Source organism: Eumetopias jubatus, unplaced genomic scaffold, assembly GCF_037043125.1.
Source record: "Eumetopias jubatus isolate StellerSeaLion01/CBP00866 unplaced genomic scaffold, mEumJub1_p1.0 scaffold_10, whole genome shotgun sequence".
In the NCBI taxonomy this organism is placed as follows: Eukaryota; Metazoa; Chordata; class Mammalia; order Carnivora; family Otariidae; genus Eumetopias; species Eumetopias jubatus.
The window spans coordinates 74305811-74333632 of NW_028274816.1; the positions used below are offsets into that span (position 1 = coordinate 74305811).

At 41.6% G+C, this 27822-nt stretch overlaps 1 protein-coding gene across 1 annotated transcript in view; it reads right to left on the bottom strand.

Annotated features, from left to right (window-relative positions):
• The window catches only part of DNAH9 (dynein axonemal heavy chain 9), a 371410-nt gene that overhangs the window by 606 nt on the left and 342982 nt on the right, over positions 1–27822 (bottom strand). The window contains exon 68 of the mRNA XM_088027042.1: positions 7560–7949. Within this exon, the coding sequence (XP_087883168.1) occupies positions 7560–7949 (390 nt within the window). The remainder of the gene's footprint in view (positions 1–7559; positions 7950–27822) is intronic.

The following is a 27822-nucleotide window of genomic DNA, read 5'->3' on the forward strand; positions in this document are numbered from 1 at the left end:
GACGGGTAAGACACAGTTCCTGCCAGCAAATGCTTTAGATTTTAAGAGTTTGGTGATGTCCTGTTCAGTTTCATATGGGACCTCATCCACCCTCAAGAGCATTTGGACTTTTTGAGCAGAGCTATGTTCTCTCTGTAGTCATGTGATAGGGAGCTAACTATTCTGTAGCTTTCCAGCCTCTTTGGTTTTCTGAGATGTCCCACTAGACTGATCTAGGACGGTTTTTTTTTTTAAATTACTGAATTTATTTATTTATTACTAGTCCTGAGAAATGTTCTGAGGAACAAAAGGGTTCCTTCATGAAACAAGCTTGGGAAATGGTGCTTACCACTACCCTGGGCTTGAAGCTTTACAGTGCATGCTAGCACACTGAGGACAAGAAATCCTAGCAGTAAAGAAAAGAGATGAACTTCATTTAACCTGGGGTTCCCCAAACTTATTTGACCACAGGACTTTTTTTCTTTGCAACCTATTTGTTTCCCATGGTGCTAGTGTTTTATGGAGCATACTTTGGGAAGTGTTGACATAGACTGATTCACAGATTCCTTGCCTTTGTCCTGGTGATGGGGCTCCTTCTACGGATAGAGCTTGGTTTATTTTCCATGAAATTTATTTAAAGGGGAGAATGTGCCTTTTCAGTTGTATTAGAAGTTGGTATGAGGCATGCAGAATAACAGAACCAAGGTAAATGGTGGGGACCCCCTTAAGCCCAACAACCGAGTGTTTAGGGCAGGGAGTGGGAGCAGGGGTAGAACCTTTCTTTTTTCCCCACCTACCATAAAACCAACCCTTTTAAAATGTGCAAGTCAGTGTTTTCAAATTACAGTCATCACTTTGTAATTCCAGAATATCTTCATCACTCCCAAAAGGAACTAACCATTAGCAATCACCATTAGTAGTAGGGTATTGGTGTCTCCAGTTATGGTGGTTGAACTCTCTATTCGAATGGCATAGTCGTTGCCATCTCTTGATCTTCAACCTATTGTGTCTTTGAATCTAAAGTGTGTCGCTTGTGGACAGCGTACAGCTGAATCAGAAAAATCCATTCTGCCATTCTCTCCTTTTCAACTGTAGTGTTTAATCTGTATACATTTAATGTAATTACTGATAAGGTAAAGTTTATATCTGCCACTTGATTATTTGCTTTCTGTGTCTTCTTTTTTGTTCCTCGGTTTCTCCTTTGCTTCCTTCTTTTCTGTTCAGTAGATATATTTTAGTGTACCATTTTGATTCCCTTATTAATGCTTTTATTGTTTATTTATTTTTATTAGGTTTTTAAATTTTATTATGTTAGTCACCATACAGTACATCATTAGTTTTTGATGTGGTGATCTATGATTCATTGTTTTCGTGTAACACCCAGTGCTCCATGCAGTACGTGCCCTCTTTAATACCCATCACCAGGCTAACCCATCCCCCCACCCCCCTCCCCTCCAAAACCCTCACTTTGTTTCTCAGAGTCCATAGTCTCTCATGGTTCATCTCTCCCTTCGATTTCCATCCCCCCTTCATTTTTCCCTTCCTTCTCCTAATGTCCTCCATGCTGTTCCTTATGTTCCACAAATAAGTGAAACCATATGATAATTGACTTTCTCTGCTTGACTTATTTCACTTACCATCATCTCCTCCAGTCCCATCCATGTTGATGTAAAAGTTGGGTCTTCATCCTTTCCGATGGCTGAGTAATATTCCATTGTATATATGAACCCCATCTTCTTTACCCAGTCATCTGTTGAAGGGCATCTCGGCTCCTTCCACAGTTTGGCTATTGCGGACGTTGCTGCTGTGAACATTGGGGTGCATATGCCTCTTCTTTTCACTACGTCTGTGTCTTTGGGGTAAATACCCAGGAGTGCAATTGCTAGGTCATAGGGTAGCTCTGTTTTTAAATTTTGAGGCGTCTCCACACTGTTTTCCAAAGTGGCTGTACCAACTTGCATCCCCACTAACAGTGTAAGAGGGTTCCCCTTTTTCCACAACCTCTCCAACATTTGTTGTTTCTTTCCCTGTCCATTTTTGCCATTCTAACTGGTGTAAGGTGGTATCTCAGTGTGGTTTTGATTTGAATTTCCCTGATGGCTGATGATGAACATTTTTTCATGTGTCTGTTAGCCATTGGTATGTCTTCCTTGGGGAAGTGTCTGTTCATGTCTTCTGCCCATTTTTTGACTTGATTATTTATTTGGGTATTGAGTTTGAGAAGTTCTTTATAGATCCTGGATACCAGCCCTTTATCTGTAGTGTCATTTGCAAATATCTTCTCCCATTCTGTGGGTTGCCTCTTTGTTTTGTTGACTGTTTCCTTTGCTGTGCAGAAACTTTTTATCTTGATGAAGTCCCAAAAGTTCATTTTTGCTTTTGTTTCACTAGCCTTTGGAGATGTATCTTGAAAGAAGTTGCTGTGGCCGATGTCAGAGAGGTTACTGCCTACATTCTTCTCTAGGATTTTGATGGATTCCTGCCTCACATTGAGGTCTTTCATCCATTTTGAGTTTATCTTTGGGTATGGTGTTAGAGAATGGTCGAGTTTCATTCTTCTGCATGTGGCTGTCCAATTTTCCCCGCACCATTTATTGAAGAGACTTTTTTCCATTGCATATTTTTTCCTGCTTTGTCGAAGATTATTTGACCATAGAGTTGAGGGTCCATATCTGGGTTCTCTATTCTGTTCCCTTGGTCTATATGTCTGTTTTTGTGCCAGTACCATGCTGTCTTGGTGATCACTGCTTTGTAATATAGCTTGAAATCGGGCAACGTGATGCCCTCAGCTTTTTCTTTTTCAACATTTCCTTGGCAGATTGGATAAAAAGACAGGACCCATCCATATGCTATCTACAAGAGACTCATTTTGAACCTAAAGATACATCTTTTATTGTTTTAAAAAATTATTTTCTTAGTGGTTTCCCTCGGGATTATAATTAACATCAATGTATAAAAATCTACTTCAGGCTAATAACAACTTAATTTCAGTAGTATATAAAAACTTTATTCCTAGATAAGTTCCATTCCTTACCCTTCCTATGCTGAAGACCTCGTGTTGTTTTCATTATACAAATTACATCTTTTATGCTTATGAGCACAGATTTATAGTTATTGCTTCTTGCAGTTGTCTTTTAAATCAGATAGGAAATCATGGAACACTACATCAAAAGCTAATGATGTAATGTGTGGTGATTAACATAACATAATAATAATAAAAAAATCAGGAAAGAAATAAAAGTTACAAAAAAATTCATTTATACTTTCTTTTATATTTACATACATAATTACCTTTACTGGTATTCTATTTCTTCATGTGGACTTGAGTTACTGTCTTGTAACTCATTTCATCCTGAAGGACTCCCTTAAGTATTTCTTATAGGTCTGGCCTGCTAGTGGTAAATTCTCTCTCTCTGTCTCTCTCTCATTGTGAACTCATGACCCTGAGATCAAGACCTGAGCTGAGATCAAGAGTCGGATGCTCAACAGCCTGAGCCACCCAAGTGCCCCTCTTTCTTTCTTTTTAACCTGGGAATGTCTTAATTTCTCCTTCAGTTTTGAAAGATAGTTTTACTGGATATAGAATTGTTGGCTGACAGTCTTTTTCTTTCAGCAGTTTGGCCTTTCATTCTACTGTCTTCTGGCCTTCCTGGTTTCTTATGAGAAATCAACTGTTCATCCCATTGAGGATGAACAGTTGTAGAGCCCTTGTATGTGATGAATTGCTTTTCTCTTGCTGCTTTCAAGATTCTCTCTTTATCTTATAACATGTCAAGGTATGGATTTCCTTTCCTTTTCCTTTCTCCTTTCCTTTCCTTGTTTCTAAATAGGCTCCACAACCAGCATGGAGCCCAATGCAGGGCTTAAACATATGACCCTGAGATCAAGTCCTGAGCTGATACCAAGAGTCGGAGGCTTAACTGACTGAACCACCCAGGTGCCTCAAGGTATGGATTTCTAAGTTGATCCTATTTGGATTTTGTTGAGATTCTTGCATGTGTGGATTGATGTTTTTATCAAATCTGGAAAGTGGTCATTATTGCCTCAAGTATTCTTTCTGGCTCTGTTTCTCTCTCTTCTTTTGGGACTCCCACTGTGTGGATGTTCGTATGCTTGATGGTATTCCTCAAGTTTTTAAACTGTTCATTTGTCTTCATTTTATCTTTCTGCTTCTCAGGTTGGATAATTTAATTGATGTATTCCAAGTTTGGTGATTCTCGCCTACTCAAATCTTCTGTTGAATCCCTCTATTGAATTTTCATTTAAGGTATTACAGTTTTCAGCTCTAGAGTTACTACTTGGTTTTTTAAAATGTAATTTCTATCCCATTATTAGTATTCTCTGTTCAGTGAGACATTGTTAACATACTTTCCTTTGGTTCTCTGAACATATTTAAAATGGCTGATTAAAAGGCTTTGTCTGGTATGTCCTGCTTCTGAACTCCCTTAGGGACCATTTCTGTTGACTGCTTTTTCCCCTTTTTGTTTCTTTGCATGTCTCATAATTTTTTGTTGAAAACTTGAACATTTTAAATAATATAATGTGGAAACTCTGGTGATCAGATCTCCCTCCACAGGATTTGTTGTTTGTTTAGTGACTTTTCTGAACTTATTCTGTAAGTCTTTGTCACATAGCACTATGACTACTGAAGTGGCCTGCTCAGTTAGCTTAGTGGTTAGCAAGTAACAGGACAGAGATTCTGGTAAGTCTTACAGATTTTGCTCAGGGGCTCTGTGTATGAGTTGGGCATGCCTTCAGTGCTCAGCAGGGCAGTTTAACACTGTGCCTTAGCCTTCACTTCCTGCTTTCACAGAGCCTCGAGGTCAGCCACAGGTGAGCTTCCAGCCTTCTCACGTGTTTCTTGAGCATGTGCACAGTGCTGCACATGGGCGTGGCCTTCTGGGTTTCCAGTGACATGTTGGAGTTCATCTCATTCTGCAGCTTGTCCTTGTGAGTTTTTGGTTAGCCCATTATTCGCACTGTTATCTACCACCTCAGGCAAGCTGCAAGGTTAAACAGTTGTCTTTGACTGTTTTCAGTCACCAGTTTTGGTAGACACTGTTTCAGTACATGCCCTTGGGGAGACAGGCTGTTGCCTTGGGTGAGCTCCCACTCAGGTCAAGTAGAGACAGACTTTTAAATGGGGTCTTCTGGGAAACCAACAAGTAGGGGAAATTATGACAGTTTTCTAGGAATGGGGCTTTGAAAGTACTCCAACTCCATTTTGCCTCCTCCAGTGGCTGGGAGGCTGCTGTTTCAAGGCCACCACAGAGTTGGTGGGGATGGGTGGGAGCAGAGCAAGTTAAAAGGCTGCAAAGCTTGCTTTTTTTGCTGAGGGTTGGACATTTTTCTTTAATAAGCACTCTTTGGGGGCGCCTGGGCAGCTCAGTCAGTTAAGTGTCTGCCTTCGGCCTAGGTCATGATCCCAGGGTCCTGGGATTGAGCCCTGCGTCAGGCTCCCTGCTCATCGGAGAGCCTGCTTCTCCCTCTGCCTCTGACCCTCCTCCCTGCTTGTGTGCACGCTCTCTCTCCCTGTCTCAAATAAATAAATAAATCTTAAAAAACCAAAACAAAACACGTTTGGATTCCTGAAAGCCTTTGGTTGATTTCTAGAGTTCTTTTTTTCTTCTTTTTAAAAAGATTTTATTTACCTATTTATTTGAGAGAGAGAGAGAGAGAGAGAGTGAGAGAGCACAAGCAGGGGGAGCAGCAGAGGGAGAGGGAGAAGCAGGCTCCCTGCTCAGCGTTGAGCAGGGAGCCTGATGCGGGGCTCGATCCCGGGACCCTGGGATCATGACCTGAGCCAAAGGCAGATGCTTAACTGACTGAGCCACCGAGGCACCCCGATTTCTAGAGTTCTGTGAAAAAGTCGGTTCTGACAATTGTGGGGCAGTGTTATGATTTTATGGGGGAGAGGATTTTTGGATGTTCTTACTCTTAATTTTGCTAAAATCTTTCTGGAGGCAGAAACAGAACCAGAGTTCTTGGTGGGTGGGTATTGCTTTTTGGGAAGTTATTATTATGAAGAAACAAGGTAATAAAATATTGGAGGTAGATGATTGGAATCCGTGTTCTTTCTCCATCCCTCACAGTGCCAGTGCTCGTCTGAACTTCCCTAATGGTTCAGTTTGGTGTTTTTTGGTATTCTAGTTCTGGCCACCCTAGGCCACCCTATACCTACAATCCATGTGTGATCCCCACTGACGGAATCTTGGACAAATGTTCAGGTGGAGGGGGGATGTCAGCTTCCTTCTCAAGGTTCAGGCTGTATAAACACTGTCCTGCTTCATTGTCCTCTCTGTTTGTTAACAGGCCCTCGATTGGTTTCATTGGGCTGCTGTAACAAGTTACTACAAATTTGATAGCTTAAAACAGAAATGTCTTCTTTCACAGTGCTGAAGGCCAGAGTCTTAAATCAAGGTGTAGGCAGGGTCTGTTCCTTCTGGAGGCTCAGAGGCAGAAACTAGCCCATGCCTCTCTCCTAGCTTCTGGGGGTGCTGGCAGTCCTTGGCGTTCCTTGGCTCGTAGATGTATCACTCCAGTCTCTGCCTCTGTCCTCACAGGACATCTGTTTCTGTGCTTCCAACATGGCCTTATAAGGATACCAGTCCTTAGATGTAGGGCCTGCTCTGCTCTAGTATAGCCTCATCTTAACTCCTTATCTCTGCAAAGACCCTATTTCTAGACAGGGGCACATTCTGAGGTTCTGGTAGAATTTTGGTAGACACTGTTTAATCCAGGACAGCTCTGTATGTATATTTATAGGACCTTCTACGATACTGTAGATCTTCTAACAGTTTTTCCCCATTAACTTTGTACCGATTGCTGGGAACAGTTAAGTGTCACTTACCAAGCAGGGTATTTGACTAAGCACTTCTTCCGGGTCGTGTGTATAACAAACGTAAACTTGTTCTCGAGTTACCCATCCTTGCTCGTGTCATTTATCCGAGCCAGTCTCACAGTGACTCCAATTTTTAATTAGGCTTCAGTGAGAAATCCTTTCAGAATGTCCTGTGAAATAGTATCCACTGGGCTCCCTTTGCAGATGGGGGCAAAGTAAAAGGCAGAAGGGACGCCTGCCCTCCTAGGGCTCATGAATGAGGAAAGTGACTGTGGTGGCGGCGGGGGGGGTGGTCAGCCAGTAGCATGGATAGCCGACTCCCAACACTTTTGGAGCACTCTCTATGTGCCAGGCAGGCCCTATTCCAAGGGTCCTCCATAGAAACTAATTTAATCTTGGCAGCAACTCTCTTTTCCCATTTAACACTTGAGGAAACAGATTTGGAGAGCCAGAACCACATCCCAGGGTCACAGCGGCAATAGATGGTGGTGCTGTGATTCAGATCCAGCCAGTCGGGGTCCAGAGCCCTTGCTTTTAATCACTGCACTCTACCCATGCTGAAGGTCTGTGCTCTTTGCACCATCCCTGGCTGCACAAAAGTGGCTTGACAGCCTCAAGGGAAGGGTACCTCGGTCAGAAGATTCCAGGGCATCCCTTTTCAGGATCACACTCTATGGAGGCAGTATTTTTAAGTTAATCAGCCCACAGAGGATGCCCTGAGGCTCCCCCCAAGACTTACCTGTGCATCCCAGCGAGCGCCTTCCATGAAGAGGCCATGGATGTAAGCCCCTTCCCGAGGGGGGCTCCTGAAGTCTTCCCTGTTCTTCTTTGTCACGTCACACTGCAGGGCCATCTGGTCCAGTGGCCACTCATTCTTGCGGGCTGTGGACTGCATGATGGCGGTCAGGAAGGACTGGGGGTTGAAGAAGCCTGTCAGCCACACTGTGGAGGGCATTGCCAAGTCTCCTAGCCAGGCCTCCAACTCTTTGATTCGGTTTAGAAGGTCCAAAAACCAGGCTCCCAGGCCTGCCGTGGAAGGGTAGGCTCGCCTGGCCCAGGGCTCTGGCACTGTGTCCAGGTACAGAGCGTTCTGTAACATCTCCATGTCGCTGGTCATGGTCAGCTCCCCCTGTAGACAAAGAGCAGGAGGGCGAAGAGTGAGGGGGCAGGAAGTCCCTGGAAATAACCTGCCTTAGGGACCTCTGGCTAGTGGCACACAGCTAGACAGACAGGAGATGGTGACATACAGACTGTCCCTGTCTAATACTTGATTTGTAGACTTTAAAACCCTCCCTGCTCCACGATATCAGAGTCTACACCCATCTACTGACGGTAGTTAATGTCCACTGCGGACCTCAGACCCCCTGTGGGTTCCCTGCTCCTTCCACCCACCCTGAAGTTTGGGTTCTCCTCCCACCTCTGCAACAGCCCTGCAGGCTTCTGTGCGCAGCTCAGAAGCACAAGAGGCCCAAGCCTGGAAGATCTGTGTGGCCCCAAGTCAAGGATTTCCTCCGGAATCAAGGTATTAGATACATAGTCCACTTGAAGGAACCCTCTTCCAACCACTACGTGAAATTTGTAAAGAAAGGTTCCATTGAAAACCATTGTTAAATTTGATTTTGTAACTTTGGTTATGACAAGGATCTCCAGCAATTTCTTGAAGACCCCATCTCTAGCACAGCAATTTCTGCACCGGGGTTAGAGTATGCGACAAGGCTTGTGTTAGGGACCGAATGTTTGTGTCCCTCCCCCACCCACCCAAATTTCTATGTTGAAATCCTAACCCCCCGTGTGATGGTATTAGGAGGTGATTGGGTCACGAGGTGGGGACCTCATGAATGGGATTAGTGCTCTTGTTATACGAGAGCCCCCAGACAGCCCACCCCCTCGCCCCTTCTGTCTTGTGAGGACAGGGTAGAAAGATGACTGGCTGTGAATCAGGAAGTGGGCCCTCCCCAGACACCAGATCTGCCTGTGCCTCTGGGACTGTGAGAAGTACATTTCTATTGTTGATAAGCCACCCAGGCTGGTATTCAATTATAGCAGCCTATGTGGACTGAGGCCGCTTGGCTTGCCCCAAGTGCAGACTGCTAAAATGTCGGAGAGGCCTCTGTGTGGCCTGGAATCACCTTGCTTGTGGGATAGGAGACCTGGACCATGTAATTCTAGGCTCAACTCTTTCTCCTAACTGTCGCATACTCTAAGTTAAAAAAAAAAAAGTTAAACACACCTTTTTTTTTTAAAGATTTATTTATTTATTTTGAGAGTGAAAATGAGAGAGAGAGAGAGAGAGAGCACATGAAGGGGGGGAGGGTTAGAGGGAGAAGCAGGCTCCTCGCTGAGCAGGGAGCCCGATGCGGGACTTGATCCTGGGACTCCAGGATCATGACCTGAGCCGAAGACTGAGCCACCCAGGCGCCCCATAAACACACCTTTCTTAAAGAGGAACGTATTTCGGGTCCCAAGTGACAGCTAGAGACTAACCCTCTAACCCCTGATTTATAGGAAATAGATGAATAACTTCTTTGTGAACTTCACAGAGAGACTGTAGCTATTTCATATATACTTTCTATACATGGAGTCGAGTGGCTGGGCTATTTTCAGATATAAATACCTTAATATTTTAAAGAAAAGGCAAACATCCCAGTCAGACCAGTGCCAGGTCAGCCAGCCTGAACTACAGCCTGAGTTACAGATGTTTTCCCCTCAAGTAAATGGACTCTATTACAGCGACAGAAAACATTTCCTTCCTTGTGTGTGCTCAGCTGCATGGAGGTGGCTGACCAGAGCATGGGGAAGGGTTCTGAGGCCACCTCAGGGTGTCCTGTGTGGGTAGGTTTCCCCAAGGGTCTTCTGACATGGACAGTATTATCGGATTGAAACAAAAAATTGTTCTCTTTACTGGACTCTCTACTTCAGAGGACCCTTCTGAAAAGATGCTTTAAAAAAATACTCAAGCTCGTGAGACAGAGTCTTTGTCATGCCTGCAGTGAGTGTGGTAATTCATTATTGATTTTTATTTACTATTTTTTAGAGTGTGTGTGTGTAAATGGGATTTGGTGGGGAGAGGGAGAGAGAATCTCAAGCAGACTCCCCACTGTGTGTGGAGCCTGAGGCTGGCCTCGATCCCACGACCCTGAGATCATGACCTGAGCTGGAACCAAGGGTCAGACATTTAACCAACTGCGCCACCCCACTAATTCATTATTATGTGCAGTTTATAACTTAGGTATTAATAAAGTTTCCCTAAAAACTGTTGATTAATAAAATAACATTAAGTATCAAAATTAAATTTAGTGCAAAGGGAAAAAAAGGAGTTCAAACCCTCTCTTTTATGAGACCCTGTCTGTGTAACTTTTTCTTGCCTTATTACACTATCTAGGACCACCTTTACTATGATGAATGAGAGTCATAAGGGTGGACATCCTTGCTTGTTTCCAAACTCAGAGGGAAAAAATTGTCTTTCATCATTAAATGTGGTCAGCTTTTCTTAGATGTCCTTTATTTAGTTGAGTAAAGTCCTTTTTCTTATTTTTCTGATATTTAAAATCAAGATTTGGTGTTAAATTTTTATAAAACCCTTTTTTTTTCATCTTTAAAGATGATCATACGGTTTTCTTATGTAGTACATTCATACAGTGAACTCCATAGATTGATTTTTGAATGTTAAAGCCAACCTTGTAGTTCTGGGATGAACCGCATGTAACCATGATGTATTATCCTTTTCTTGTCTTGTATGATTTCATTTACCAACATCTTGCCAAGGATTTCTGTATTTGGGTTTATGAGGAATATTTGTCCCTTATTTTCTTTTCTCATAATATCTTTGGTTTTGGTATCAAGTCAATTCTGGCCTTATAAAATTTATTGGGAAGTATTTCCATTGCTTTCTATTTAAGCTATTTGAGGGGCGCCTGGGTGGTTCAGTTGGTTAAGCATCTGACTCTTGGTTTCGGCTCAGGTCGTGATCTCTGGGTCCTAGGATCAAACCCCACATCAGGCTCTAGACTCAGTGGCGAGTCTGCTTGGGATTCTCTCTCTGCCTCTGCCCACCCCCACCACGCTCTCTAAGATAAATAAATAAATCTTAAAAAAAAATTAAGCTATTTGAGATAATTGTAGACACACTTGCAGTTGCAAGACATAATGCAGACAGGTTTTGTGTACCCTTTGCCCAAGTGTCTGCAGTGCTAATATTTTGCAAAACTACAGTACAATATCACAGACAGGATGCTGACATTGGTATGGTCAAAATATAAACATTTCCATCACCACAGCATCCCTCATGTTGCCCCCTTCTAGGCACACTGACTTTCCTCCTGGCCTCACCCTTTCCATAACCCCTAGTAATGACTGATCAGTTCTCCACTTCTATAAATGTGTCATTTCAGCCGTATTACATAAATGGAATAATTTATAAAACCTTTCACATTCTGGGATTGGCTTTTCACTCAGCATAATCCCCTGGTCGTTCACCCAGGCTTTTCATTGTACCAAACAGTCGGTTCCTTTTCATTGCTAAGAAGTATTCCACGATATGCATGGTAGGCAGAGTAATGACCCCTCCAAATATGTTCACGTCCCAATCCCTAGAACCTGTGAAGATGTGACCTCATGTGGCAGAAGGGATTTTGCAGATGTGATTAAGTTAGGAGTTTAAAATGGGGATGGGAGCTTATCCTGGATTATTGGGGTTGGAGGCAGGCAGGAGGGTCAGAGTCAGAGATAGATTGGAAGATGCTTTGCTGCTGGCTTTAAAGATGGAGAAAGGATCCATGGGTCAAGGAAGGGAGAACCTGGGCAAGGCAAGTGAGTGGATTCTTCGCTGGAGCCTGCAGAATAAATATAGCTCTGCCCAAATCTTGACTTTAGCTAAGTGAGACCCATTTCAGACTTCTGAGCTCTGAAACTGTAAGATAAAGTCTTGAAAGCCACTAAGCTGGGGTAACTTATTATAGCAGCAAGAGGAAACTTATACAGGATAAGTATACTCTTAACCCCCATCACTTATTCCCCGCCCCCCACTCTTCTCTCCTCTGGTGACCATCAGCGTGTCCTGTATAGTTAAGGATCTCTTCTTGGTTGGTCTCTTTTTTCCCTTTGCTCATTTGTTTTGTTTCTTAAATTCCACATATGAGTGAAATTATACGGCATTTGTCTTTCTCTGACTTGTTTTGCTTAGCATTATACTCTCTAGATCTATCCATGTTGTTGCAAATGGCAAGATTTCATTTTTTAAGGCTGAGTAATATTCCATTGTGTGTGTGTTCAATTACATATTACATATTATATTTATATATATATATATTTACGTATATATAATCACATGTTCTTTATCCATTCAACTATGGATCAATACTTGGGCTGCTTCTATCTCTTGGCTATTGTAAATAATGCTGCAGTAAACATAGGGGTGCCTATGTCTTTTCGAATTAGTGTTTTTATATTCTTTGGGTAAATACCCAGTAGTGGAACTACTGGATCATATGGTTGTTCTATTTTTAACTTTCTGAGGAACCTCCATACTGTTTTTCCACAGTGGCTGCCCCAGTCTGCATTCCCACCAACAGTGCAAGAGGGTTCCTTTTTCTCTGCATCCTTGCCAACACGTGATGTTTCTTGTTCTTGTGTTGTTGATTTTAGCCAATCTGACAAATGTGAGGTGATTTCTCATTGTGGTTTTAATTTGCATTTCCCTGATGATGAGAGATGTTCGATTACTTCTTTTTTTTTGGTGTTAGGTTGTATCAGTTCTTTGTATTTTTGGGTACTAACCCTTTATCGGACATGTCATTTGTAAATATCGTCTCCCATTCTGGAGTTGTCATTATTTTTTGTTTTAGCCATTCTGATAGGTGTGTAGTGATATCTTGTGATTTTAATTTGCATTTTCATAATGGCTAATGATGATGAGTGTCTTTTCATGTATTTATTTCTCACCTGTATACTCTCTTTGGTGAAATGTCTTAATATCTTTTGCTTATTTTCGAATTTTTTTTTTTTTTTACCATTGACAATGTAAAATTATATATTCTTGATATTAGTCCTTTTTCAGATATGGGGATGCAAATACTTTTACCCAGTCTATGGCTTAGCTTTTCATTTTCTTAAAAGGGTCTTTTTTAGAGCAAAGATTTTTAATTTTGATGAAGTTCAGTTTATCAGTTTTTTATTTTATGGCTTGTGTTTTTTGGTGTCATATCTAAGAACTATTTTCCTGCCCCTGCCCCCCAGCTTGAAGATTTCTGGGTTTTTTTCCCCCCTAGGAGTTTTATAGTTTTAAGTTTTACACTTAAGTCCTTGATGCATTTTGAGTTAATTTTTTACAAGGTGTGAAACTTAGCTTGAGGTCAGTATTTTTGCCTATTATGTCAAATTACTCCAGCACTGTTTGTTGAAAGGCTTTCTTTCCCCCATTGACTTGCTTTTGCACCTTTGTCAAAAATCCGTTGGGAAGAATGAAGGGGGGAAATCAGAGGGGGAGACGAACCATGGGAGACAATGGACTCTGAAAAACAAACAGAGTTCTAGAGGGGAGGGGGGTGGGGGAATGGTTTAACCTGGTGATGGGTATTAAAGAGGGCACGTTCTGCGTGGAGCACTGGGTGTTGTGCACAAACAATGAATCATGGAACACTACATCAAAAACTAATGATGTATAGTGATTAACATAACATTACAAATAAAAAAAAACTAATGATGTATGGTGATTAACAAAACACAATAAAACAAAACAAACAAAACAAAAAAATCAGTTGGGATATTTGGGAAAATCTATATCCAGTTTCTTTATTCTGTTTTGTGTGTCTGTCCCTCTACCAATACCACACAGTATTGATTACAATAACTATATAATAAGTTCTGAAATTAGGGAAACTGCTTCCTCCTACTTTAGTCTTTTTCAAAATTGTCTTCACTATTTTAGTTCCTTTGCTTTTCCACATAAACTTTAGAATGATCTTCCCTGTATCTACAAATGGTTCTTGCTGGGATTTTGGTAGGAATTGCATTAAACCTGTGTATCAATTTGAGTAAAATTGACATCTTTACTATGTAGTCTTCTAATCCGTGAACACAGTATGTCCCTCCATTTATTTATATATTCTTTAATTTCTCTTATCACTGTTTTATAGTTTTCAGCACACAAGTCCTATACATGTTTTGTTAGATTTGCATGTAGGTATTTCAGTTTTGTTTTTTTTTTAATCTAGAAAAATGTTTCTATGGCTGATGTCAAAGAAATTACTGCCTGTGTTCTCTTCTAGGATTTTTATGGTTTCAGGTCTCACATTTAGGTCTTTAATCCATTTTTGAGTTAATTTTTGTATGGTATTAGAAAGTGGTCCATTTTCATTTTTTGGCATGTGTCTGTCCAGTTTTCCCAACACTATTGAAGAGACTGTCTTTTCCCCATTGTATATTCTTGCCTCCTAGTCGTAGATTAATTGACCATATAATTATGGGTTTATTTTGGGCTCTCTGTTCTGTTCGATTGATCTATGTATCTTTTTTTGTTCTAGTACCATACTGTTTTCATTCCTACAGTTTTGTAGTATACCTTGAAATCTGGGATGGTAATACCTCCAGTTTTGTTCTTTCTCAGGATTGCTTTGATTATTTGGGGTCTTTTGTGGCTCCATATAAATTTTAGGGTAATTTGTTCTAGTTCTGTGAAAAATGCTGTTGGTAATTTGATAGGGATTGTATTGAATCTGTAGATTGCTTTGGGTTGTGTGGACATTTTAACAATATTGGTTCTCCCAGTCCATGAGCATGGAATATCTTTCCATTTGTATATGTGATCTCCACTTTCTTTCATCAGTGTCCTATAGTTTTCAGAGTATAGGTCCTTCACCTCCTTGGCTAAGTTTATTCCTAGTTTTTTTTTTTTTCTTTTTGTTGCAATTGTAAATAGAATTGTTTTCTTCACTTAATCCTAGCCAAAAGGCCAAGAAGCAATTAGAATTGTTTTCTTATTTCTTTCTGCTCCTTCATTATTAGTGTATTGAAACAGTATGAACAGGCTTTTGTATCCTGCAACTTTACTGAATTCATTTTTTACTTCTAATAGTTTTTTTGGTGGAGTCTCTAGGGCTTTCTGTGTATAATATGTTTTTTTTGCAAATAGTGACAGTTTAACTTCCTTACCAATTTGGATGCGTTCTATTTCTTTTTTTTTTTTTTTTTTTTGGTCTCATTGCTGTGTTTAGGCCTTACAGAATTAAGTTGAATAAGAGTGGTGAGAGTGAGCCTACAGTCTTGTTGCTGATCTTAAGAGGAAAAGCTTTTCAGTGTTTCACCGTTGAGTATGATTGTTAGTTGTGAGTTTTTAATATATGGTCTTTATTATATTGAAGTATGTTCCCTCTAAACCCACCTGTTGAGAGTTTTTATCATAAATGGATATTGAATTTTGTCATGCTTTTCTGTATCTATTTAAATGATCATGTTTTTAATCCTTTCTCTTGTTAAAATGGTGTTTCACATTGATTGATTTGTGAATATTGAACCACCCTTGCATCCCCGGAATAAATCGTGGTGAATGATTTATATAATGTATTGTTGAATTAGATTTGCTAATATTTTGCTCAGGATTTTTGAATCTATGTTCATCAGAGATACTGACCTGTTGTTTTCTTTTTGTGTGTGTGTCTCTGCCTGGTTTTGGTATCAGGGTAATGCCATACTAGCTTTATAAATGATTGATCTACTACTTTTATGTTTGCTTTGACTCATGAAATTTAAAAAATAATTTTCTTATTTCTAATTATGGCCTTTTCTGCTTAAAAAGTCTCTTTACCATTTCTTGTATGGCTGGTTTAATGGTGATGAACTCCTTTAACTTTTGTTTGAGAACTCTCTTTAAATTCTGAATGGTAACATTATTAGGTAGAGTATGCTTGGTGTAGGTTTTTTACTTTCAGTACTTTGACTATATCATGCCAGTCCCTTCTGGCTTGTAAAATTTTCTTTTCTCTTTTAAGAGAGAGAGTGCGGGGTATGAGAGGGAGAGGGAAAGATCCTTAAGGAGGCTCCATGCTCAGTGCAGAGCCTGACGTGGGCCTTGATCCCACAACCCTGAGATCATGACCTGAGCCAAAATCAAGAGTCAGACACTTAACTGACTGAGCCACCCAGGTGCACCCTGGCTTGTAAAATTTCTGCTAAAAACTCAGCTGATAGCCTCATGGGGTTTCCCTTGTATATAACGTTGCTTCTCTTTTGACACTTTTTAGATGCTCCCTTTATTTTTAATCTTTGACATTATTATATGTCTTGGTTTGGACCATTCTTGAGTTCATCTTGTTTGGGACTTTTTGTGGTTCCTGGACCTGGATGTCTGTTTTCTTCCACAGGTTAGGGGAGTTTTCAGCTATTATTTCTTCAAATAAATTTCCTGCCCCTTCTCTCTCTTCTTCTGATGGATTAATCTGCTCCCGGTCCCTCACTATTATCCCTCCCCACTGTATGTAGGCCCTCTATCCTTTGTTGTGCAGAAGCTGTTTACTCAGCCCTCACTTCCTTTTCAGGAGGAACTGTTCTATATATAGGTGTAGACTCGGTGTGACCGTGGAGGGGTTGAGTTCAGGGTCTACTTACATCACCATCTCAGATTCTCCCCTCCTCCTCCCATATTTTGGGGTTGGTTTGTTGGTGACAAATTCCGTTACGATTTTCCTTCATCAAAAAATGTCTTGATTTCCCCTTCATTCCTAAAATATTTTCTCTGGATATAGGATCATACTCTGTGTGATACCTCACAGGAGGGCTATAGCATAAGGAAGTCTGCATATGGATTTCTCCTGACTCTGCCTGTGACTTTTTCCTTCATGATCCAGCTGTGTGTGTATTCTTACTGTCCCATTATAACAATCTCAGTCATATGTATAACTGTATGCTAAGATCCAGCCTTCAATTGAGGGAGTGATCTGGGGACAGGCTCCCAACACAACAGCATATTATTACATCTTGTTTATCTGTTCTGACAGTTCTAATCAGTACTTTGGACACCTGGACTATTTATATTTAATGTAATTATCAATATGACAGAGTTTAAATCTACCAATTTTTTTTTAAATTTATTTTAGTGGTTGCCCTAGGGCAGGGGTTGGCAAATTTTCTGTAGAGTGTCACATAATAAATACTGCAGGCTTTGCAAGCCACACGATATCTGTTGCAGCTGCTCACCTCGTCAGTTGTAACACAAAAGCAGCTATAAACAACGTGTAAATTAATGGCTGGCCATGTTCCAGTAAATGTTTCCTTACAGAAACAGGTTGTGGGCTGGATTTGGCCTGCAGGCCAGTAGTTTGCTGACCCCGCCTCTAGGATTTACAGTATATGTCTTTAAGTTACCACAGTTTACCGTCAAATAATATGCCACATCGCGTACAGCATATTAATTGTGTTTTCCCCTCTTATCTTTTATGCTATTGTTGACATTCATTTGGTTCTACATATGTTATAAAGCCCATAGTAATTACTATTTTTGTTTTAAAAAGTTAATTATTTTTTACGATTTTTAAGTGATAAAAAATGTCTTTAATACAACTCACATATTTACCATCTATGGAGACAGTTGTTACTTTGTGTAGATCCTGATTTCTTTATAGTATCATTTTCCTTCTGTCTGAAGAATTTCTTTTAACATTCTTATATTTTAGGCCTACTGGACATGAGTTCTCTCAGTTGTCTGAGAACATGCTTATAGGCATACCTCAGAGATACTGTGGGTTCCGTTCTAGACCACTGCAAGAAACTGTATATTGCAATAAGGCGAGTCAAATGAATGTTCTGGTTTTCCAGTGCATGTGGAAGTTATGTTTACATTATACTGTAATCTACTAAGTGTGTAATAGCATTATGTCTAAAAAAACAATGTACAGGGGCGCCTGGGTGGCTCAGTCGTTAAGCAGGTTGGAATCAAGTTCTTCCAAACTCCTCCTGTTCATGTTGGTATTTTGACCTCTTCCCATGAATCACACATGTTCTTGATGGCATCTAGGATGGTGAATCCTCTCCAAAGGTTATCAATTTACTTTGTCCACATGCATCAGAGGAATCACACAATCTACGGCAGCAAGAGCCTTACGAAATGTATTTCTTAAATAGTAAGATTCGAAAGTTGAAATGACTCCTTGATCCATGGGCTACAGAATGGATGTTGTGTTAGCTGGAGTGAAAACAACATAAATCTCACTGTCCATCTCCATCAGAGCTCTTGGGTGACCAGGTGCATTGCCAACAAGCAGTAATATTTTGAAAGGCGTCTTTCTGAGCAGTGGGCTTAAAATATTCAGTAAACCATGTTGTAAACAGATGTGCTGTCATCCAGGCTTTGTTGTTCCAATGATAGAGCAAAGGCAGAGTAGATTTAGCATCATGCCAAAGGGCCCTAAGTTTCTCAGAATGGTAAATGAGCATCGGCTTTAACTTAAAGTCACCAGCTGCATGAGCCCCTAACAAGAGAGTCAGCCTGTCCTTTGAAGCTTTGAAGCCAGGCATTGACTTCTCTGCAGCTATGAAAGTTCTAGATGGCATCTTCTTCCAATAGAAAGCTGTTTCATCTACATTGAAAATCTGTTGCTGAGTGTAGCCACCTTCATTAGTTATCTTAGCTCCATCTTCTGGAGAACTTACTGCAGCTTCTACATCAGCACTTTCTGCTTGACCTTGCACTTTTATGTCATGGAGACGGCTTCTTTCCTTAAACCTCCTGAACCAACCTTTGCTAGCTTCAGACTTTTCTTCTGCGGCTTCCTCACCTCTCTCCACTTTCATGGAATTGAAGAGCGTTAGGGCCTTGCTCTGGATTAGGCTTTTGCTTAGGGGAATGTTGGGGCTGGCTTGACCTTCTATCTAGACCACTAAAACTTTCTCCCTATCAGCAATAAGGCTGTTTTACTTTCTTATCATTTGTGTGTTCACTGGAGAAGCAGTTTAATTTCCTTTAAGAACTTTTCCTCTGCATTCACAGCTTAGCTAACCATTTGGTATAATGGTTATATAAGGGACCTAGCTTTTGGCCTCTCTTGGCTTTCAACATGCCTTCCTCACTAAGCTTAATCATTTCCAGCTTTTGATTTCAAGTGAGAGACGTGTGACTCTTCCTTTCACTTGAACACTTAGGAGCTATTGTAGGGTTATTAATTGGCCTAATTTCAATACTGTTGTGTCCCAGGGAAGAGGGAGCCAAATGGAGAAGGTGAGAGATAGAGGGAGGCTGGTCAGTGGTGCAGTCAGAACACATAAACATTTATCAAGTTTGCTGTTTTAAATGGGCATGGTTGGGGCACCTGGGTGGCTCAGTTAAGGGTCTCCCTTTGATTCAGGTCATGATCCCAGGGTCTTGGGATTGAGCGTTGTGTTGGGCTCCCTGCCCAGCAGGGCGTCTGCTTCTCCCTCTGCCTCTCCCCCTGGCTTGTGTTCTCTCTCTCTAATAAATAAAAAATATTTTAAAAAATGGGCATGGTTTGTACACTCCAAAGCAATTACAACAATAACATCAAAGATCACTGATCACAGATAACCATAATAATAATGGAAAAAGTTTGAAATATTGTGAGAATTACCAAAATGTGACACAGAGAAACAAAGTGAGCAAATGTTGTTGGAAAAAATGAGACCTATAGACCTGATCGATGCAGGGTTGCCACAATCCTTCTATTTGTAAAAAACAAAACAAAAAAACAGTATCTCTGAAGCTCAGTAGAGTGAAATGCAACAAAATGAGGTATGCCTGTATTTAGTTTTCTTTTTTGAAAGTTTGTTTGTTTTTTGTTTTTGTTGTGGCTACTCAAAGAGTTCTGGGTTTATCCTTTTCTTCTTTTTAAAGATTTATTTATTAGAGAGAGAGCGAGAGCGGGGAGGAGGGGCAGAGGGAGACAGAGAATCTCCAGGAGAATTCCCACTGAGCAAGAAGCCTACCACGGTGCTCAATCCCATGACCCTGAGACCATGACCTGAGCTGAAATCAAGAGTCAAACACCCAACTGACTAAGCCACCCTGGCACCCCTATCATTTTCTTTTTGGTGCTTTTCCTTTAGTATTCATGATATCTCTCCACTGTCTCCACCTTGCATAGCTCCCTGCGAGAAGTCTGCTGTCATTTCTCTCTTTGCTCCTTTGCATATTCTCCACCCCCACTCCCGCCTTGCCCCTCATCCTGCCTGCTTTACCCTGGGGTTTCACCAGCTTCATCATAAGGTAACTTTACATAGTTTTCATTAGGTATATTCTGCATGGGGTGTGTTGAGCTTCTTGTGCCTGTGGATTTGTTTTTGACAGATTTGCAAAACCATGGCCCTTATTTAAGTATTTTTTTTTTTGACCCTCTCCCTCACCTCCATCTTCCTGGGACTCCAGTTACATGTGTTAGACCGCTAGATATTATCCCACAGGTCCCTGATGTGCTATTTACTTTTTTTCAGTATTTTTTTCCTTCACTTTGGGTAGTTTCTTTTGCTATGTTTTCATCAGCTGTAAATCTTCCAAAGGTCTCATTTTTCATTTGGCTATTGCATTTTCCATCTCTGTACGTTCTGTTTATATGTTCCATTTGTACTTCATCACGTTTGTATTTTCTTCTGTCTCCTTCAACAGACACAGCAAACTCAGGATTGTGTCCTAACCACCCTGCCTGCGAATTCCATCATCCTTGCCATTTTTGGTGCCATTTCAACTGATCCAGTCTTCTCCTGGATATGGGTCATATATTCCCGCTTCTTTACATGTCTGTAATTTGTTTAGTGCATGTCAGATACTATGAATTTTACATTTTTGAGTGCTGGATTTTGTTGTATTCCTTTAAATAGTGCTGAAAAGAATTTTTAAAGATTTTATTTATTTATTTATTTATTTGACAGAGAGAGAGAGAGAGTACAAGCAGGGGAAGCATCAGAGGGAGAGGGAGAAGCAGGCTCCCCGCTGAGCAGGAAGCCCTATGCAGGGCTCGATCCTAGGACTCTGGGACCATGACCTGAGCCAAAGGCAGACGCCCAATGACTGAGCCACCCAGGTGCCCTGGGAAAGAATTTTTTTTGCCTGCAATTAATTTACTTGAACTCAGTGGATCTGTTGGCAGCTTTAATTTCATCTTTGCTGTTGGGGGAGTACAGACTAGCTTTCAGTCTTAGTCTGGGTCCAATTTAGTCCTTTTACTAAGTTGATACCCTTCTGAGAATCTTCCCTGAAACTTTGTTTTTTAATTTCTCTGTATGCCAGCTAGTGGGAACTATTCCCAGCTCTGTGTGAGCTCTGCGGATTGTTCTCTCTGCTCCTGTGTCATGGTTCCTTCCCAGCCTTGGGTAGTTTTTTTCTCACTCATGTACAGAGCAGTAGCCAGCCAGAGTCTCGGTCCCTCTGCGGATGTCTGAGGCTTTTTGTCTGGGCAGCTCCCTGCCGTAGGCACTCTGCCCTACACACCCCACTACCTTGGCCTTTCTGAGCTCTGTTCTGTGTGTCCTCAGTTCAGTGGAACTGTGGGGCTCTTTCCTGAGCAGTAGCCCGATTTCCATAGTAAGTCTGTACAATGAAGGGATCGCCTTTCTTCTTCCCTTTCTGCCAAGTATCACAGTCGTGTCATACACATTTGTCCGAATCCCTGGAATGTACACCATCAAGAGTGAGCCCCAATGTAAACTATGGACTGTGGGTGATTGTGGTAAGTTACTGTAGGCTCCTCAGTTGTAACAAGTGCACCACTGTGCTGGGAGACGTGGATAGTGGGGCAGGCTCTGTGGGAGGGCAGGGAGGATGTGGGAAATCTCTCTATGTTCCTCTTGATTTTGTTGTGAACCTAAAAACTCTAAAAAAATGAAATCTTAAAATATATGCCATACTTAATTTTTAACAGCATTTGGACTTCTGAATTCATTTTGATAGAGGAGCGTAAAATGTGTAACTTGGCTTTCCTAAAAATTTCTCACATCTGCTTAAAATATGATGTTAATTTATTCTGATCACGATTTTGCATTTGCTAATTGAATGTGGGAGTGAAAGAAACTTCAAGAATGTACTGTCTCTGAGGTTTTGCCAGTTTGAGAGTGAAGAACAATTCCGGAAAAGAGGAAACCATTGGATCCTCTGTATCACTGATTAATATCTGTACTTGCTTGCAGGTCAAGAGTCAGAAGAAAACTTACCGAGAAAACACTGAATCCCTGTCTTAGGAATTTGCTGCATTTCAGGGTCCTGTGACTTGCTTGCTGCATGTCAGCATGGCAGGTGAATCTAGAACTAAAGGCTGGGGTCAGTGGGGAGCCCTTATCATAGATACAAAGGCTAGCTGGCTCTGACCTTAACCACTTTATTCATCCCTATAAAGACATGCTTTCATAATCTTGAGTAAAAACCTTATTTTTCCTATAGGTCTTCATTCTTTGAAGTCAGTGAGCTATTATTAGTTTTTTTTTTTTTAAATAAAAAAGCTCAGATTCCTAGGCTGCAATCTAAGGACTCCAACCTCCAGAGGGCCAGGAACGTCCATTTGGAAAGGGCACTCCTGATGGGTCTGAAGCAGCTGGTGCCCTGGGCTCACAAGGGGGTCAGCAACACCCATGTTCTCCTCCTCGAGGGACGGCAGGCTGCACCCTGTCCTGACGGTCAGTTCCTATCTGCTTTTTCTTCCCTGTGAAAATGGTCTTTGTAACCAGCTTTCATTTTTCTGGAGCAGGGGAGGGCATCCCTGCTCCAGAACTGTGGAGGGCAGTGGGAATGATATGGGCCATGCCCCTCAGCTTCCAGACCGAGAGTGACCGCAGTCCATCCAGCTGGGTCTTCTGACAGAGTGCTGGAAGGCCTGAAGGCATGTGGGCCAGGGTGGCTGTCTGGTGAGTGGTGACTGTAAGCCGTCCAAGGGTCAAAGCAAGGCCCTATCAGAACTGCACTATCAAGTCAGCACACAATGGATCAGAGTAAAGAGCTGGAGTAGTTCTCCAAGTCAGCAAGCTGGACTTCAACTTTGAGCATCCTTCACGTATTTAGAAACAGGTTTTGTGAATTAGCCACCGGAAGCTTGGGGAAAAAAAATAGTCTGATGTCCTAAAACATCTGAATAATCAAAAACGATTCCTGGGGTGCCTGGGTGGCTCAGTCAGCTAAGTGTCTGACTTCAGTTCAGGTCATGATCTTGGGGTCTTACGATTGAGCAGTGGGGAGTCTGCTTGTCCCTGTCTCTCTGCCTCTCCCCTTGTTTGTGCTCTCTTTTCATATATGGCCTTTATTATGTTGAGGAAGGTTCCTGCAACCCTACTTTGTGGAGGGTTTTTTTTTTTTTTTATCATGAATGGATGTTGTACTTTGTCAAGTGCTTTTTCTGCATCTATTGAAACAATCATGTGGTTTTTATCCTTTCTCATTTATGTGATATGTCATGTTGATTGATTTGTGAATATTGAACCACTCCATCTCACGGATAAATCACACTTGATTGTGGTGAATGATTTATTTAATGCATAGTTGGATTCAGTTTTCTAGTATTTTGTTGAGAATTTTTGCATCTATGTTCATCAGAGATACTGGCCTATAGTTCTGTTTTTATGTAGTGTCTTTAATCTGGTTTTGGTATCAGGGTAATGCCAGCCAAATAGAGTGAATTTGGAGGTTTTCCTCCGTCTTCTATTTTTTGGAATAGTTTGAGAAGAATAGGTATTAACTCTTCTTTAATGTTTGGTAGAATTCACCTGTGAAGCCATCTGGTCTTTTGTGTTTTGGGGAGTTTTTTGATTAGTGATTCAATTTCATTGCTGGCAATTGGTCTGTTCAAATTATCTATTTCTTCCTGATTCAGTTTTGGGGGTTATATATACTTTTAGGAATTTATCCATTACTCCTAGGTTTTCCAGTTTGTTGGCATATAATCTTTCATAATCTCTAACAATCCTTTGTATTACTGCAGTGTTGGTTTTTACTTCTTGTCTTTATTTTCTGATTTTGTTTGAGCCTCTTTTCTCTCTCTCAAGAGAGCGAGCGTGCATGAGTGGGCTGGGGAGGAGGAGAGGGAGAGAGAAAGAATCTTGGCATGGAGCCTGATGTGGGGCTTGATCCCATGACCCTGAGATCATGACCCGAGCTGAAATCAAGAGTTGGATGCTGGGGACACCTGGGTGGCTCAGTTGGTTAAGTGTCTACCTTCGGTTTGGGTTGTGATCCTGGGGTCCTGGGATTGAGTCCCATGTCAGGCTCCATGCTCAGCAGGGAGCCTGCTTCTCCCTCTGCCTCTCCCTGCTGCTCCTGTTCTTTCTCTGACAAATAAATAAATAAAATCTTAAAAAAAAAAAAAAAAGTTGGATGCTCAACCGACTGAGCCACCCAGGCACCCCCACCTTGCTCTCTTTTTCTTAAATGAGTCTGCCAAAGGTTTATCAATTTGTTTGATCTTTTAAAAAAAACCAGCTCCAAGTTTCATCGATCTGTTCTATTGTTTTTTGTTTTTCGCTTTGTTTTGTTTTAGTTTCTATTTCATTTATTTCTCCTCTAATCTTTATTATTTCCTTCTTTCTACTGATTTATGCTCCTTTAGGTGTAAGGATAGATTGTTTGAGATGTTTCTTGCTTCTTGAGGTAGGCCTGTATTGCTATAAACTTCCCACTTTGAATTGCCTTTGCTGCATTCCAGAGCTTTTGGATTGTTTGTGTTTTCATTTGCATTTGTCTCCATGTAATTTTTTTTAAAGATTTTATTTATTTGAGAGAGAGAAAGAGAGAGTGCGAACGCATGAGCAGGGGGAGGGGTGGAGAGAAAAGCAGACACCCCACTGAGCAGGGAGCCTGACGTGGGGCTCGATCCCAGGACCCTGAGATCATGACCTGAGCTGAAGGCAGACGCTTAACCAGCTGAGCCAGCCAGGCACCCGTCTCCATGTATTTTTTGACTTCTTTGATTTCTTGGTTGGCCAATTCATTGTTTAGTAGCATGTTATTTAACCTCCATGTGTTCTTTCCAGATTTTTTTCTTGTGGTCGATTTTTTTGTAGTGTTGTGGTGTAGTTTTGTAGTGTTGTAGTCAGAGAAGATGCATGGTGTATGACTTCAATCTTTCTAAATTTGCTGAGATTTGTTTTGCAGTCTAATACGTAATCCATCCTGGAGAATGTTCCATGTGCATTTGAAAAGAATGTGTATTCTGTTGTTTTAGGATGGAATGTTCTGAACATATCTGTTAAATCCATCGGCTCCAATGTGTCATTCGAAGCCATGGTTTCCTTGTTGACTTTCTGTTTGGATGATCTCTCCATTGATGTGAGTGGGGAGTTAAAGACCCATACTATTATTTTATTACTGTTGATTACTTTATTATTAACTGTTTTAAGTATTTGGGTGCCCCCACGTTGAGTGCATAAATATTTACAGTTGTTGGGGCGCCTGAGTGGCTCAGTCATTTAAGCGTCTGCCTTCGGCTCAGGTCATGATCCCAGGGTCCTGGGGTCAAGTCCCGCATCGGGATCCCTGCTCCCCTGCTGTGCGCTTGCTTGCTCCCTAACAAATAAAATCTTTAAAAAATATTTACAATTGTTATATCTTCTTGTTGGATCAACCCTTTATGATTATGAAGTGTCCTTCTTTGTCTCTTTTTAGTCTGTTTCAAAGTCTAATTTGTCTAAGTATTGCTACCCCACCTTTCTTTTCACATCCATTTTCCAGATAAATGTTTCTCCATCCCTTTGTTTTCATTCTGCATCTGTCTTTAGGTCTGAAATGAGTCTCTTGTAGGCAACAAATAGATGGGTCTTATTTTCTTATTTACTCTGTCACTCTGTGTCTTTTGATTGGAGGGTTTAGTCCATTTATATTCAAAGAATTATTCATAGGTATGTATGTATGTATTGCCATTTTGTTACTTGTTTTATGATTGTATTTATAGTCTCTGTTCCTTTCTTCCCTTGCTCTCTCACTGTAAGTTGGCTTTCTTTAGTTACCTGTTTGGATTCCTTTCTCTTTATTTTTTGCATATCTATTACTGTTTTGACTTGAAGGTACCATTAGGTTGGTGTATAACATCTTCTGCATATAGCAGTCTATAGGAAGTTAATGGTTGCTTAAGTTTGAAATCTAGAAGCACTAAATTTTTACTCCTTTGTCCCCCATATTTTAGGTATGTGGTGTCATAATTTATATCCTTTTATCTTGTGAATCCCTTGAATGATTTTTATAGATACAGGTAATTTTACTGCCTTTGTGCTTCCTCCTTTTCTTCGTCCTGCTTATGGTCCTTCCTTTCTACCCAAAGAGTCCCCTTTAACATTTCTTGTAAGGCTGGTTTAGTGGTGACGAATTCCTTTTTGTCTGGAAAACTCTCTCTCTCTCTCTCTTTCTGTTCTGAGTAACAGCCTTACTGAAGAGTATTCTTGGCTGCAGATTTTTTCCTTTCAGCACGTTGAATATATTGTGTCACTGTCTTCTGGTCTGCAAAGTTCTTGCTGAAAAATCCACTCATAGCCTTAGGGGGTTTCCCTTTTATATAACTGCTTTCTTTTGCTCCTTCTAAAATTCTCTTTATCACTACTTTTTGTTGTGTGTCTTGGTGTGGACCTTCTTGGGTTGATTTTGTTGGGATTTCTGTTTTCTTCCCCAGATTCAGAAAGTTTTCAGCTATTATTTCTTCAAATAATTTTTCTACCCCCTTTTCTCTCTCCTCCTTCTGGGGAGCCCTACCTTCTTGAATGTTATTATGCTTGATGGTGTCACTGAATTCCCTAAGTCTTTTCTCATTTTGTGTAATTTTTTTCTCTCACCTGCTCAATGACTTTCCATTACCTCTGTTCTGGTTCATTAATTCATTCCTCTACTTCTTTCCTCCTATTTATTCCCTCTAGGGTATTTTTAATGTCATTTATTGTGTTCTTCATCTCTGATTAGTTCTTTTTTATCTCATCGGTAAGGGTCCCACTGATGTCCTCCATTTTTCCTCAAGTCCAGTGAGTATCTTTGATCATTACTTTAAATTCTCTATCAGGCATATGACTTGTATCCATTTCACTTAGGTCTCTTGCTGCTGTTCTTTCATTTGGGACATATTCCTCTGTGTCCTCATTTTATCTGTTTGTGTCTGTTTCTCAGTGTTAGGAAAGTCAGCTGCATCTCCTGCTCTTGGAAATAGTGCCCTGTTTGCTGGAACCTAGCACTTCAGGGGTGTCTCCTGTGTGTGTGACGTGTGCCTTCCTGTTGGGGCTGAGCCACTCTTTCCTTCAGTCCAGTCATCTGCAGTGGCTCTCTTCACCTGTTGTGGGCAGGGTTTGGTCCATGTCCTGTGAGTGGGCCAGTCTGGGGCCACTGTGGGTTTGAGTTGTCAGACCAGGCGTTTGCCAGAGATGTAGTGGCAGCAAACTGCAGGGCGTTTTTCCTGTATTGTCCCCTGAGCAGCTTTCATTGTTGGGTGGGGCTGCCGTGTGCAGGTGCGCGCGCGCGTGCGTGCGTGCGTGCATGTGTGTGTGTGTGTGTGTGTGTGTGTGGTTGTTCCCCCCCCCCACCCCCCAAGGCAGAAGTCACTTTTGAGTGGTGCTGGCCCAGACATGGAGCTGCTTGCACACTGCGAGCTTTGAGTTACCACTTTGGATGGGCTCTGGCCCGGAGTGTATGGAGGGGGGCAGCTCCGCGATGCGTGTGGGGTGTGCAGCGCTGGCAAGGTTTGTGCGTTGGTTCTCTAGGGAGGGGACCTGCCGCTGCCCTGGGGATTAAGGCCAGCTGGGTTGGAGGGGGTGGATCTGCAAAGTGTGTGAGCTGGGGTGGGGGGGGATGTGGTCTTAGCAAGATTTGCACTGGGCTTCTGGAGGAGGGAACCCACAGCATCAGGCTGGAGGCATGGGGCGCAGTGGAAGCACGTGGTTCTCACCGGTGGTGGTGTGGTTATGCTGGAGGGCAGGGGAAGGGAAACGGCTCCTGGCAGCTCCTTTGTTCCTGGAGGAGTCTCCCTAGCATCTCTGCCCCTCCAGACTTGCTCTGAGATCAGTAACTAACTGTCCCTCCCCTATGCCCCAGGCATTTTTCAAACTGCTGCTCTATG